Here is a 14,419-nt window from a genome sequence, read left to right on the forward strand (position 1 = left end):
TGAATTACAAAAGGCCTTGTTCGAAAGAGAAAATACTAAAATATATGGCAAACATTTTCCCGTATGTACCCCCCTTAATATAGTGATCTCGTTCATAGAAACGAGGCTGGTTCGTTGTCAAAACAGTTGAGAGCGCTAGATACAAACTCTGCTGTAATATCGGGAAAATATAACGTCTGAAATCTCATCTTTGAAATGGTGAGTGCTACTTACATATAGTAAGAGCAATTGTGATTCAGTATTCACAGTTTTTTGTTATTTTATAGTCCGGTTCAGACGAGAGGTTTGCGTTTTTGGCTGAGTGGTATGATCCTCAAGCTGCCCTCACGAGAAAGTATCAACTTCTTTTTTACGCTTCTGATAATTCCGTGGAAATGGTGAGATCCTTGTATTTCAAACCATCCGCATTGGTGGCACTTGTGGATTTTTTTTTGTATTTAAAAGTTTCTGTATTCAAAACAGAGAAGATTGAACGCGTTTGCTTGAAACACGCAGATACAGATTTGGCATGATGATGATGATGATGATAACGCACTTATTGCATTTCTTATTCCCACAGTATGACATAAAGAATCGCCGCCTTTTTCTAAAACGATCAAAGTGTGATCAATACAAAGCAGATGATTTCTACATTGGTGCAATTGTGAACATTCACTCAAGACAGGTATAAGTAAATATCATGATTCTGTCATCTTTCGTACATTTGATGTTTCGTATGTATCAAAGCTGACTTACGTTGATGCTCTTTTTATAAACAGCTCAAAATCACAGATTATTGTGACAAGCATACAACCAACAGGCTAAAAAATATCAATGAAAAGTGAGTATATAGTATATCATGTCTTATATATGTTTTAGGCTTGATATATACGTCAATCTCCTGCCATGCTAAACTTAATTGATTCGGAGTCAAATTGTTCATGTAACCAATCCGAACAGTAAGATTGAGCATGGCAGAAGGGGGAATGTATGGATTTGTCCTTAGTGTTGACACACAGATGATGTCACGCAATTTCATGAGCAAAGATATATGGCAAGGTGCTGTTAGTTGTGTATTGCCTGTTTTTATAGAATGCTTTGGTGACATCATGAATATGTATCTGTTATGGGATTTGGGCTTGGGCAAATTACCTTCCGGGATAACTAAAAAAAGCACCATCCAGTGCAGCTTTCAAAGCTGCAAATGCGCTCACACTATCTTCCAATGTCAAGACTCAGACTTGGTTTTCAATGCATTTCATCATGAATATTATCTGTTTTCTTATTGATAATTATTGTAATTTGATTGATGTTTTTTTACAGAGGGCCTCAAGCTACTCACACTTTTAAGTGTTATCCTCTTATAATAAAGCTACTATTAAGCTACTAAACTACTACCACTACCACAACTACCTTAAGTACTAGTATTAGTACTACTCTTGCTGCTGCTGCTACTACTGGTTTACAGTCACTTCGTCCACAAACCGTGTCGTCCACAACCATTTCGTCCACAAATTGAGTCAATTCGTCCACAAGTAGAGTCAATTCGTCCACACATAGTTTTCACAAAAATGTTGCCTCAAAACATAAGTGTTTCATATAAAAACGTCTAACTGTGGAAAAGAGTCTTTTTAACTTCATATGCACAGTTATTCGGAACACCAATTCGACATAAAACATTGCATTAAAACGAACCCTTACGAAACTCTACGTAACTAGCACCGAATTAATCCGCTTCGAGACCATTGTGTTGTTTAACAAGAAAACACTGCCGACACACATTCAATATGAAATTTCGCTCTTATTCCTTTAATACATCACGCACCCCTACGTAACTAGCACCGAATTAATCCCTGGAATACCTATATTAAGGATTGTGTAGTTGTTTTTGTGCGATTTTAGTGATGCGGCTAAGATTAGTAATTTCTTTCACGCCGCTTCGAGACCGTTGTGTTGTTTAACAAGAAAACACAGCCGACACACATTCAACACGAAAATTTCCCTCTTATTCCTTTAATATATCACGAACCCCTACGTAACTAGCACCAAATTAATCCCTGGAATACGTAGATTAAGGATTGTATGCGATTTCAGTGAAGCGGTTTCTTGTTAAACAACACAACGGTCTCGAAGTGGCATGAAAAACATCGCTAATCTTAGCCACATCACTGAAATCGCACAAAAATAACTACACAATCCTTAATCTACGTATTCCATGGATTAATTCGGTGCTAGTTACATAGGGGTTCGTGATGTAATAAAGGAATAAGAGCAAAATTTTCGTGTTGAATTTGTGTCGGCAGTGTTTTCTTGTTAAACAACACAACGGTCTCGAAGCGGTGTGAAAGACATCGCTAATCTTAGCCGCTTCACTGAAATCCCATAAAAATAACTACACAATCCTTAATCTACATATTCCAGGGATTAATTCGGTGCTAGTTACGTAGGGGTTTGTAAGGGTTCGTTTTAATGCAATGTTTTACGTCGAATTGGTGTTCCGAATAACGGTGCATATGAAGTTAAAAAGACTCTCTTTTCCACAGTTAGACGTTTTTATATGAAACACTTATGTTATGAGGCAACATTTTTGTGAAAACTATGTGTGGACGAATTGACTATTTTTGTGGACGAGTTGACTCTACTTGTGGACGAATTGACTCAATTTGTGGACGAAATGGTTGTGGACGACACGGTTTGTGGACGAAGTGGCTGTACACCCTACTACTATATGACCCCCAAATGCCATGATAACTGTAGTCTCTTGAGGGATGTGGGGTAGGCCATGGTACCTATCAAACTTGTGTGTCAATTCATGATCAAATCTTCTCTGTCTATCAGAGAACCCATTTACTAGGATTGTTGTATTACAAATGGTTTCAATTGACTCAATTTCTGAATTATTTTCTATTTCCTTAGGACACTTGCTATGATTAAACCTGATGCTGTTGGGTGCTTGGGAGGTATTATGGAGATGATAGACCAGGCTGGCTTCAAACTTTGCAGGGCCAAGATGGTCAGACTCAATAGGTACCTCCCCTCCCTCCCCACTGAGTTTTCCTTACTACTTGGCTGTTTTTCCTTAGAAACAATTTTATTAAAGGTAGCAGGGATTTCATTAGGCACCGGCGGCCTCCGGAAGCGCCAGCTATTCTCCACCCAGTGCCTACTAAAGTTTTATTTGAACTAAAAAGATAAAATAACTTCCACCCCTTACTTATCAATTTCCACCACCTTCTCTGGAAGTTTACGAAAGCCCTGGGTAGAATTTATTAATCTTGCCATTGGTTGGTTTGAGGGAAATCTCCCACTTGCCTCTAATTCTTCATGAATCAATATCAATTATGAAAGCATTACACAGATGTACAAGGTAATCCAGCTTTTCATTTTATTGGAATAATGAGAGTATTTTCTGCCACCCGTGGAAAAGAGGGACCCGTTTTACATGCCTGTTATCACCTCAACTACTTTTCTTCACCCAACCAGGAACGTGTAGAGAAAAACGCAGGGTGGGTTCCAGAGTGATAATTCACTGACCTAAGATCAATTAAAATTCAAATCAGCATCCTTAAATCTGGTAATAGGTGACTGGATGAATGTAGAAACTTTTATATCCAAAACACACCCATAAAATTAACCACCTTTCTTAACTACCAACAAAAGAGGTCAACCGGAGTGCAACTCATTTCGTCACATAAACTGGGTGGAATCCGGACCCCTCAAACCCCCCTATCTTGACACACGCCTGCAACCTCCTAACACAACTGCCCATCCTTTCACCCACAAAACTGCCCTGGAATTCACCCTGTCATTGAATCTTGCGATGCTAATTTGTTTAGGAAGGAGGCATCTGATTTCTACCAGGAACATGCAAGTCAGCCATTTTATGAGTAAGTTTTGTTAATGATGGTTATTGGTAAGGGGGAGCTTTAGAGTTTAAAATGCTTCACATTTAGAGGGTTTTAGAGTTATGCTCCCTCCCTCCCTCCCTCCCTCCCTCCCTGAAAAAAAAAAGACATTTTGGAATCACTGAGATACCTTTGACCAAAGAGTTGTTCAAATTCAACTCAGATGAAATTGTTTATCTTTCTCTTTTTCCTGGCCAGTCGTCTTGTGGAATTCATTTCAAGTGGTCCGGTGGTTGCCTTTGAACTCAAGGGACCAGGTGCTGTGGATTCATGGAGAAAAGTTTTAGGTACTATTCTATATTGTTCTTTTTAGTTGTCATTTACCAAGTCGCTGTTCTTAGTTTCTCCTTTTCTATCTCTTTAGGACCTACAGACTCAGCGACAGCTAGAAACCAGGCACCACTATCAGTCAGAGCGAAATTCGGAACAGGTGACTTTTATTGACAGAATAACTCATAAAAAAATTGAGGTTTTATTTATTTTTTACTTTTTGTTTTTACATTTTTTAAACATTTTTTCAAGACTAAACTGTAGAAACAGAAGCCAAGTCTTTATTATCTTTTTTTAAAAGATTAGGAATAACAATTTTTATTAAAAGAAACGAAGCACAAAATAAATTCTTTCTCAAAGAGAAAGTTCTCTCTGTCAAAAGAAATCATTATCATTTTCCTGTTTCAGATAACACAAAAAATGCTGCTCATGGTTCTGACAGCACTGAATCAGCTGAAAGGGTAAGCAGTTTGTTTAGTTTATATTTCGTCTTTAGGGCTGTAGCAGGGGGTGCGGCACTGGGGGCATGTGCCCCCCTAAAATTTTCATAAATTATAAGGAAATGACCAGTAGGGGCGTGGCTGTGCCCTCCAATATTTTCTTACTATTTCTGTATTGTGCCCCTCCAATATTTCGAGGCCTGCTATGGCGCACTGGTCTTTAGATACCTCAGGGGAGCAAAAGATACTCTTCTCCTGTCTTTTCAAGGATTTTGTACCCATGTGTGTCTGCCAGATACTGAATATAGACTGTGTATCTTTTTCTTTTTCAGGAGGTTTCTTTCTTCTTTGACAAGAGAAGACAGAATACAGCAGTCCTGAACAACTGCACACTGTGTGTAGTAAAACCACATGCTGTGGCAGATGGTCTTAGTGGTCGGATAGTCTTAGCCATACAAGACGCTGGATTTGAGATATCTGCCCTACAGATGGTAGGCTTACAGTATTAAATTTGTGCTTAGAGACTTAGGCACCAGAAATTAAAGACTCTGGATATGACTTTTGACAAATCTTCTGCTAAATAAAATAACAGCTGTGCAAATGAGTTGTACATATTTACAGTAGCAAACAAAGGCCATTTAAACCACCTTGAAATTCTCTCGATCCTGCTATAGCATTGTATTTTCCAAAATGATATTTGATATTCAAAACGAAATCTTTGCATGAATGCTTAGCTAACTAGTATTTCTTTCTCCTAGTTTCATTTGGAGAGGGCCAACGCTGAAGAGTTCCATGAAGTCTATAAGGGTGTGGTCAATGAATACAACGTAAGTAAATAGTATTATCTCCTCAGCACCCATTAGCCTACATGCAGGCATTTTGTGTGTTTTGATTAGAAAAAAAGCACAAGAAACAAGGGGAAGTGACAGGAAAGAAGCCCCTTGATTTTGTACCAAATGAAAGATGGCGACTACGACCGCTCTGGGCTATAGAACCCAGTTGAAGGTGTGGTCTCCATCAGAAAGTTACTAAGAGCTGTAGCAGTTGGTCAGGGCAGAGGCTGTATCCCCAATAATTTTGAAAACCTGTAATTTACATCTGCCAAGCAGAGTTTTTTTCAAGAGTTCAGAGTTTTTTTCACACAATGGGGATTCCCTTCCAGTCTTCATGATACAACACTGTTTAAATCACCTTATTTGTCTTATAGAGCATGGTGGAGGAATTATGCAGTGGCCCTTGCCTGGCCGTAGAAGTCAGAGGCCAAGATGTCACAAAGACCTTCAGGGACTTTGTAGGTCCAGCAGACCCTGAAATAGCAAGACACTTGAGACCCAAGTCTCTGAGGGCCAAATTTGGCAAAGACAAGATCAAGAATGCTGTTCACTGTACGGATTTGCCTGAAGACGGCCTGTTAGAGGTATGTATCTTCTCGTTTCAGAGCCTCGAATGTCTCTCTATCTGGCTTGCCACTTAATAGAGACGTTTGAGGCTAAGTTACCAGAGTAAGGTATGTGACATGTTGCAAATGGCTGTTTGCGAAATTCCTGTTTTATTGTTAAGCACTAAAAGTCATTGAAAGAGGGAGACTTTTTATTTATAATAAGAGAGCATTTTATAAGCTGTATTAAATTACAAAAAAAAATGAGGTAACAGGAATAATATATATTTTGGTTGTGGGCTGAGGGCCCAGGAAGGTTGTTAGACATTGTACGCATTTTACCTTTCACTTTGAGGAGTCTCTTTGAATCAAAATAAGACTTTCCTCCATTTCACTTGTAAGCATAGTACCTTTCCCTTTGAGAAGTCTCAGTCTAGGTCCTATACTTACCACTGGTGTTTTATATTTGTCACACCACAGGTTGAATACTTCTTCAAGATACTGGATGCCCTGAAGTAACGAGTGGCCAGTTCAGTCATCAGTAACTAGTCTTATCATCTTTTGTACAGTGTAAATAGTCCCTTGATGAACCCACGCGTTTCTAGCCGGCTGACATCTAACAATAAATATGGTTAACATTAATTAAATTGTATTATTTTTTGGTAAAAATTTCCAATTCCTATGCCTTATTCAGAGATAAATACTTCAAAATACAGGAAAATTATTGTTTTGGATTAACATTCACCAATATAAGATCATTAAGTGTATCAACTTTTTGAATTGCCTCATTCTAAGTACCAGATGATCGCTGTGTAGGCTCTATATCTAGCTACCGCTTGGCAGGGGACAAATTGCAGGCTCACAGAATCGTAGGAGCTGGAAATGGATCCCATGGCTTCCCTAAAACCAGATTATTTGGCAGTCGTAGGAAGTTCCTACTCCCCTCCCAGAACATTCCATATCGATTGTTGGAAAAGAAATGATCAACACAAAAAGCACTAGGATGTTAGCGCAAGCGCAAATGGAAGCACAACACAAGTGTGAATTAGTGAAACACAAGCACAAGAAAATCATGCAGTTGCTTTCTCTTGCCCTACTGCTTGCGCTTATGTTCTAGTGAGAATCGGAAAACTGTGCGTTCCGCTTGAGCTTATGTCCAATACAAGTGAGAACCAACCTTAAGAATTAGAGACAGGAGAAAAGATAACCTCATTTTTTAAAACTAATAAATAAATTTTATTCACTCTTTACCATATTACTTGGTGTTTGGTGAATTAGTGCACTAAGTGCAATTACAACAATTTCACATTTTTTTCAAGCCTAAATTACTAAGTATTCTTCCTTGCAGCCGTTCTTGGTGGATACACAAGGCTTCGATTTTTTAATTTTTTAAATAATTGTGGCATACCATTGATTTGATATTAAGATAATCAAAAAGCCAGCTTCTAGAAATCATCATAATAAATATTACAAATTTACTGATTGGGTTGTAAATTAAAAAAAGTTATAAAATAAAATTTGACTGTTTTCAGTGAAGTGCAACCCTTGCACTTACCCCTAGCTTTGAACCTGAACTTCTGTCTAGAACTCAGTAGAAAAACTGCAACCAGAGTAGGCCCGTAACCAGGGAGGGTTCGAAAGAAAGCCCTCACTCGACTGGAAGGTCTGTTCTAATTAAGGAGAATTAACCACCACTACAAGCTGGGAAGAGCTACCTAAGAGAAAATTGTCCGCTATATGGGTAAACGAACCCAAAGAACCCCCACCCCCCCCCCCCCTGCTCAAAATCCTGGTTACGGGCCTGCAGAGGGTTGACCAAAAAGAGGAATGAATTAAGGCTTTCTAAGCACTAATATTGTAGGCCAATACATTACATATATAGGTTAGAACAAACAGTAGTTCCACATACAAACTTGTACAAACAGTAGTTCCACATAGGGTTTGGCTAATCTTTTATAAGAAATTATCGGTTATAGTGGCTGAGGGGGGTTGTCGCACCACATGCTTCCACCCCTAGCTACGTGCCTGCACTAGGTCAAGTTGGAATGAAAATTGCTCAATCCTCTTGCCCACTCACCAATCAGTTACTTTTTTCTTTAATAGAAAATTAAAGTCACTTGTAATTTTCCACAATAAATGGTCACCTATTTAAACATCATTTGGAATAAAATTATAACAATGGTCTTATGTTGATACTTTTGGTGGATTTGCCCGCTTTTGCATTTGTATCATGAGCATCAGAAATCTTTGAATGCTGCGTAGTCTCTCAATGGTGGATTTCATCGCTAAGATGATCAGCTTGGGTTTGTCCTGTAGTGGCAATGCAGCCAACGACCACCACACCCACTCTGGACCATCCTGTTGCACATGCATATTCGGGTCACAATTTGGCATGGGTCCGATTGCATCTGTAATGCACTTCTGCTGCTCCTCATTCAGACTATTGAACCAGAGTTGCAGCATTGCAAAACCAGTCAGGGTTGCTTTCTGGATTTCTGCTTTCTCTTCGACATCTTCCTCTACATCATCTTTGACCCACTTGACTTTAGCGACATAGTACCCATCTTTCATGTTGTATGATTGCACACTAAACCTCCTTGTCCCTATAGTATTGATGATGGACCGACCATCCTGTAGATATTGGACATCCTTTATTTTGAGCATGGTTCCAAAGGTTGCAAATGGCTTGGATGGGTCATCACCAGCAGTACACATGCCAAATCGCCTGGAACCTGACTCAACACACCGACGAATCATCAGACGATACCTTGGTTCAAAGATGTGTAATGGGCATTGGACTGTGGGAAATGCCAGAGTACAGATGAAGATAGGAATAGTGCCACTCCCATCAATGCCCCTGGAATAGAAAAAAATAATTTGTCAGAGTAATGTTAACAGCAAGTCATGTGTGTTGCCATGGCTACAAAGAGAAAGTTAGCCAATAAGGATGCGAGAATTACACAAAAACCATCAAAATACATAAGTTGCAGGATTCTGTCATGTTTTAATGTACACTGAAGGACCTGAAGCATTCCTTTCCCTTCCCTTTCACTTCTGTGAAACGTGAAACAAAGTAATTGGCAGGCCCATAGCCAGGATTTTGAGGGGGGGGGGGGGGTTGGAACACACCACTCCCCCCCCCCACAACGGCCGAAGGTCCACTTTATGTTCCCAATGGATATACTATTTGTAGACAAAACTATAAAGCATAAGCTAGATCACTCTGGTACGTAGCCAAATCCGACAATAAATGCCCCGTGGAGATACTGCAAAGGCATAAAAAAAAATTTGTTTGTGTTCTTTCGGGGATGGTCAGATTTTTATCAGAGAACCTATTCCCCCCCCCCCCCCCCCCCCCCGGAAAAACAAGGTCCAAAAATCCTGGGGACGGGCCTGATAAGATAGCATGTTCCTAGGCATCCTTATTGGCTTACTTCCTAAAACTGGCAAGCTGTCCATGGTAGCATGTGTTGCACTGTAAAAACCTCCTTATAAAATAATCACAGTTTTTAGCAGCAATCTTTAGAAATGCTGTATATCTCAGGGTGGTAAAGGGGGGGGGGGGGGTAAGGATCACGTTTCACGAACCCCAAAAATGGCTTTTTCACGTTTCACGGATCGAAAAATGGCCTTTTCACATTTCACATTTTCAAAAACCGTAATATCGCGTCCAAAACTTGCGAATAATGTAATATCACTTCCAAAAATCGCCAATACCGCATCCAAAATCCGAAAATATTTGTATTTACTGCATACGACAATATATATATCTTTTTTGGAAAGGTCACATGATTCTCCGTTCAAAACACAACAAATCTTGGTTCACGTAGACTTGAAACTTTTAAATCACGTTTCACAGGAAGAGTTAAATCACTTTTCACGGACGTCGAAATGGACGATTTCACGTTTCTCGACAGTCGAAAATGGCCAAATCTCGTTTCACGGAAAAACCCATTACCACCTTGATATCTGGGGTCGGCCGTGATTTACAGTGATTTGAATTCCGTCGCCCATCCTCCCTACGCCAAACCACTGTAAAGCCAAGGTTTTGGTCCTTGCGTGAGAGTTGCCGAAACATATTTTGGGGATAGTTCATTCGAATTGATGAATATTCAAAACTCGCAAGCAGGTTTACTGAACAATATTTCTCTGTTCAACGGATAAATGCCCGATGAAAAGCCCCATTTGGAAGCCACCAAACATCGTTTCCTTCTCCTCCCTCCCATCGTTCCCTTCTCCTTTTTTACAATTCCAATTTTCGTAGGCAACGAAAAAAGGCCGGCCACTTAAGCTATGTCTAAAATGAGTTTGCTACTATAATCATGTGACATAGCGCCGTTTCCGAAATGTTCCGGATTTCCTATCTCCCAAGGGCATGCGACTTTCTTTCACACGCTAAAAAAACTCATCCTCTCTAAAAGAGACCATAGAGACCTGTAAAATAAAGGGAAGAATCTGAAAAGGCGACAAATGTTTCGCTTATCTGCGTTATTCATGCTACTACCGTTTTCTGGAAAGTTCTTTTCAAAAGACGACACGGAATAAATGCAGGAGCTGTTGCCACGAAATCGTTAACGAAATATCACTAAGTACTAGTAAACCAAATCTCAGGGTGAGTTAACATTTTTGCTTTACGCCTCGTAATTTATCGGTATTGAAATTACTTAGTATTAGCAGATTAGTAAACCAAATCTCGGGGCGAATTGTCGTTTCACAGGCGCCTCAAGTTCAGTGGTCTTCTCGTGTGGTGCGCTTCAAAACTAAAGTTTATATAGACATAGCAGCGTATTAAAAAAAATAAATAACAGAATTGGTAGTTGATTGTGCCGTTTTCTACACCATTTGCGCCGTTTTGGTGGCTCAAGGGAGGGTCCGCCCAAGCCTCGGGGCGAGTTTTTAGATTGCTTTCTCGCCCTGAAATTTTGTCTACTCAAATTTTAAGAGAATACCACTAAACTTTTTACTAGTAATTTAGCTAGTATCTGAATTCCCTATACACGAATATATCTAGCTTCGAGGTTTAGCTTCGACAGTTTTGCGATGAAATAGAATAGGATAGTGTGATTTTTTTCTGAGGAAATGATAGTAAGGTCCTCAGATTAGATTCGGTTTTGTTATGTAAGCAATAAATGTGACCAAAAAAACGTGAACATATCAACAGCCTTTATTACCGGTCCCAGTAAGTGTTTTTTTATAATCGAAAAGTTATACTGTCTTCACTTTAGGGCCTAAAAGTAGTTTAGAAACGCGATACAGAAGGGACACGCTTCAAATTATAATTAGTTCCGTAGTGCTTAAGTATTACATAACAAAAAACTTGTTATATAACAGACTCGAAACGACGAAAATAGCTATATTAATTACAGTCTTTAATATAAACTCTATACCCTCGCTGGACCCAAACTATTACTATTATATTTTAGACGCTTCGACAGATGTGACACTCAAATGGTTTCTGAATCTAAAATTGGGCTCCTAAAATTATAAACAAATACATTAAACTCACCTCCTCAGTTCTTCCATTTCCGCGGCGTAAAGGTTCTTTCGCTTTTCGTATTGCACGGGGAAGAAATCCTTTATCATTCCGTCTAGTACAGAAGTGACTGCCTGCCTTCTCTCGGCTAGAATCTTCGTCAATGGTGCCCTACAACATGGACATTCTACTCGATGATCCAAACTACGATACAAGCAATCGCGACAGAAACTATGCCCACACGAGCTTGTTACTGGCTCGAGCAAAAGATTAAAACACAATTTGCACTCAAAGTCGTCCAACTGTTCTGTGTTGCTAGCAGGAGAACGGATATCCCCGTTCTCAAGGTTTTCAGAAAATAAATCATTGCAGTCTTTTGTTGCTCCATTGTCTACTTTCGGAGATTGAGTGCCATTCAGTTCACTCATTTCTTGTTCAGGTGAACTAGGACTTAGGCAAGATTTCTCACTAGAATAGGATTCCCTAGTGAAATCCACGGCCATTTCTTCATACTCGTTTACAGGGGATTCAAATTTAACCGAGCTTAGTGGTCGTTTAGTTTCTTGACTCGCTGCTATGTTACCATCGGTCCCAGATTTGTTTAAATTCGAAGGGGAAGTACATACATCCCCCGTTCCCGTAATAAGTGCAACGTCAATTTTAAATAGTCGATGAATCGCCTCCTCCAATTCACTAAGAAGTATTTTATTCTCTGGCTCAAGGGCACAGCACCGAAGCAGAAGAATAATCACCTGCTCCGTATCCTCAGTGAGTCTCGAAAGCACCCTTGCCTTTCTGTGAAGAACGCGTAAAAGGTCGGGACGCGCTGCACTCGCTATTTCTATATCCCTCAGAGCAATCTCCGGATAGCCTAGCTTTAAAAAACAGTCCGACCTCCAGCATCGAGAATTCAGATCCTGTGGAAAATTTCGTAAAATTTCGGATAATTCCGCTATTCCTTCCTCGTATCTTTGTTCCAAAACAAGTTTCCATGCGCGAGATTTTAGAGAACCCAGTTCAGAACAACTTGGAAACCACTTGGAGATTATATTACATAACAGGATATTAACAGAGTTACTTTCCTCGGTTATTTTGAATCCACATTTCTTACAGTTTTTTCCCGTAAATTCATCCTTAATGCAAGCCAGGCAGTATGTATGTCCACAGAGTATTGTTACAGGGTCGACGTAAAAGTCTCCACACAAACCACACTCGAAAAATCGGGATCTTTCAACATTCGCGTTTCCATCGTTAGAACAGCAACGAACAGCCATTTTGTCATTATGACAAGTCTCACTCTGGACTCTTAATAGATCGGATACGAGGCGACCTAGTAGCGCTTTGTCTGATACACCATGACTAAAAATCTCGGAGTAAACTTTGATAGCGCTGAAAACATTGCCATCCTTCAAAAGCTCTTCGCCTCGTGAAAGCAGCGCTCTCTGGTGGCTAGATAGCCCAAAGTGCTCGTTCGCCCGAATGCTAGGCCACATGGCTCATTTAGTCAGGCTGACTCCGTCCATTACACAACAAGTCGCTGAAGCGCGAGTAGTAAAGTAGTCGTTATGTAATCCCATTATTTCCTTTCCTTGACGGAACCCCTGCGAAGCTATTCACGTGCCCAAAAGCAATTACATAACAAGAAAACGTGACTTAGAAATCTATGTCACGCATACTCACACGCGAGTCTAGAATTGTTTGAGAGATCTTGCTTTTTATTTTCGTTACACAAAAGCTAGTCGGCGGGACACATGTTAGGCCTAGATTAAACGGCGTGCTCGAGTCGCACCGCTCTGTTTAGATTATAGAGGTTAAAAAATAACCGTCCCGCGGGTATTGATATGCAGTAGTGTAATATAAGAAAGTCATAGGGCGGGCGGAGCAATTTTACAAAGACCTGTCACAATTGTCATGCAAAGTAAATTCTCACCTAATTTCTGCCGTTTCTGTTGTGGTACTAGGTATTTAAACCAAGAAATAAATTTGGGTCAGTACGCAGCTCTTAAAGATAATCCACAATATGGAGTAGCAGTAAACAAGACAATGATCGATCTTGTAGATGATCACAACCTTTCCCAACTTGTAACTTTTCCAACAAGACAAGAATCAGTGCTTGATTTGGTATTAACAAGCCATCCAGATCTTGTACATAGCCTGTCAAGTGTTCAGGGTATCAGTGATCACTCAGCTGTGTCGTTTGCCTTAAATTTATCCGTAAAAGTCAACAAAAAGAAGCCACGTATAGTCTATAAGTTTGCTAAGGCTAATTTTACCGATATACGCAAGGATGCAACAATCCTTAGTAATGATTTCTTCGAAAGACATCCAGAGAATATAAATGTTGAAAGTAACTGGCAATTTTTCAAGTCAGGCTTAATGAACATTCTAAGTAGAAGTGTACCAACCAAGAAGTGTGGGTCATGGAATAACTCTCCCTGGATGACGAGAGATCTAAAGACATCCCTGAGGAAGAAGAAAAGATTATATAATAACTATAAGAAATCAGGGAAAGCTTGTGATAAAGAGAAATATCGCAAATTCCAAAAACTGTTTAAAATTAAAATGAAGAAGGCCCAGGACGAGTATATAGCAGACACCCTCAATTCTGACTTGAAAGAGAAACCAAAGAAATTCTGGTCGTATATTAAATCGAAAAGACAAGATCAAGTTGGAGTTCCTCCATTGAAGGAACATGGTATAGTAAAGACGGACAGTATGAGCAAGGCAGAAATCCTAAGTAACCAGTTCCAACAGGTATTTACTCAAGAGGATGTAGCGTCTATACCAAGCAAAGGACACGGTGAAATCCCGATGATGGGTTCAATATCATTTAATAGAGATGGCGTGGAAAAGCTACTTAAGACCTTAAATAGCAAAAAAGCAAGCGGTCCTGATAAGATACCAACTACATTACTCAAGGAAACTGCATCAGAAATAGCAGATGTCGTGACATTCCTTTTTAATCAATCATATA

At 39.7% G+C, this 14,419-nt stretch overlaps 2 protein-coding genes across 2 annotated transcripts; one reads left to right on the forward strand and one right to left on the reverse strand.

Annotated features, from left to right (window-relative positions):
• The first annotated feature begins 98 nt into the window (after positions 1 to 98).
• LOC5505855 (nucleoside diphosphate kinase 7) lies at positions 99 to 7,532 on the forward strand. The gene is made up of 13 exons (XM_048726093.1): positions 99 to 198; positions 267 to 377; positions 560 to 664; positions 759 to 820; positions 2,896 to 3,006; positions 3,816 to 3,866; positions 4,083 to 4,171; positions 4,249 to 4,314; positions 4,563 to 4,615; positions 4,927 to 5,085; positions 5,353 to 5,421; positions 5,802 to 6,011; positions 6,453 to 7,532. Exons 1-13 carry the CDS (start codon positions 196 to 198, stop codon positions 6,489 to 6,491), a joined length of 1,128 nt encoding a protein of 375 aa, XP_048582050.1. The 5' UTR covers positions 99 to 195; the 3' UTR covers positions 6,492 to 7,532.
• Positions 7,185 to 13,160, reverse strand: LOC5522376 (LON peptidase N-terminal domain and RING finger protein 2). Its single transcript, XM_032367576.2, has 2 exons — positions 11,479 to 13,160; positions 7,185 to 8,829 (listed from the first exon to the last, which is right to left on the reverse strand). The coding sequence occupies exons 1-2, from the start codon at positions 12,936 to 12,938 to the stop codon at positions 8,157 to 8,159; spliced, it is 2,133 nt and encodes a 710-aa protein (XP_032223467.2). The 5' UTR covers positions 12,939 to 13,160; the 3' UTR covers positions 7,185 to 8,156.
• Positions 13,161 to 14,419: the final 1,259 nt, after the last annotated feature.

Source organism: Nematostella vectensis, chromosome 4, assembly GCF_932526225.1.
Source record: "Nematostella vectensis chromosome 4, jaNemVect1.1, whole genome shotgun sequence".
Lineage (NCBI taxonomy): Eukaryota > Metazoa > Cnidaria > Anthozoa > Actiniaria > Edwardsiidae > Nematostella > Nematostella vectensis.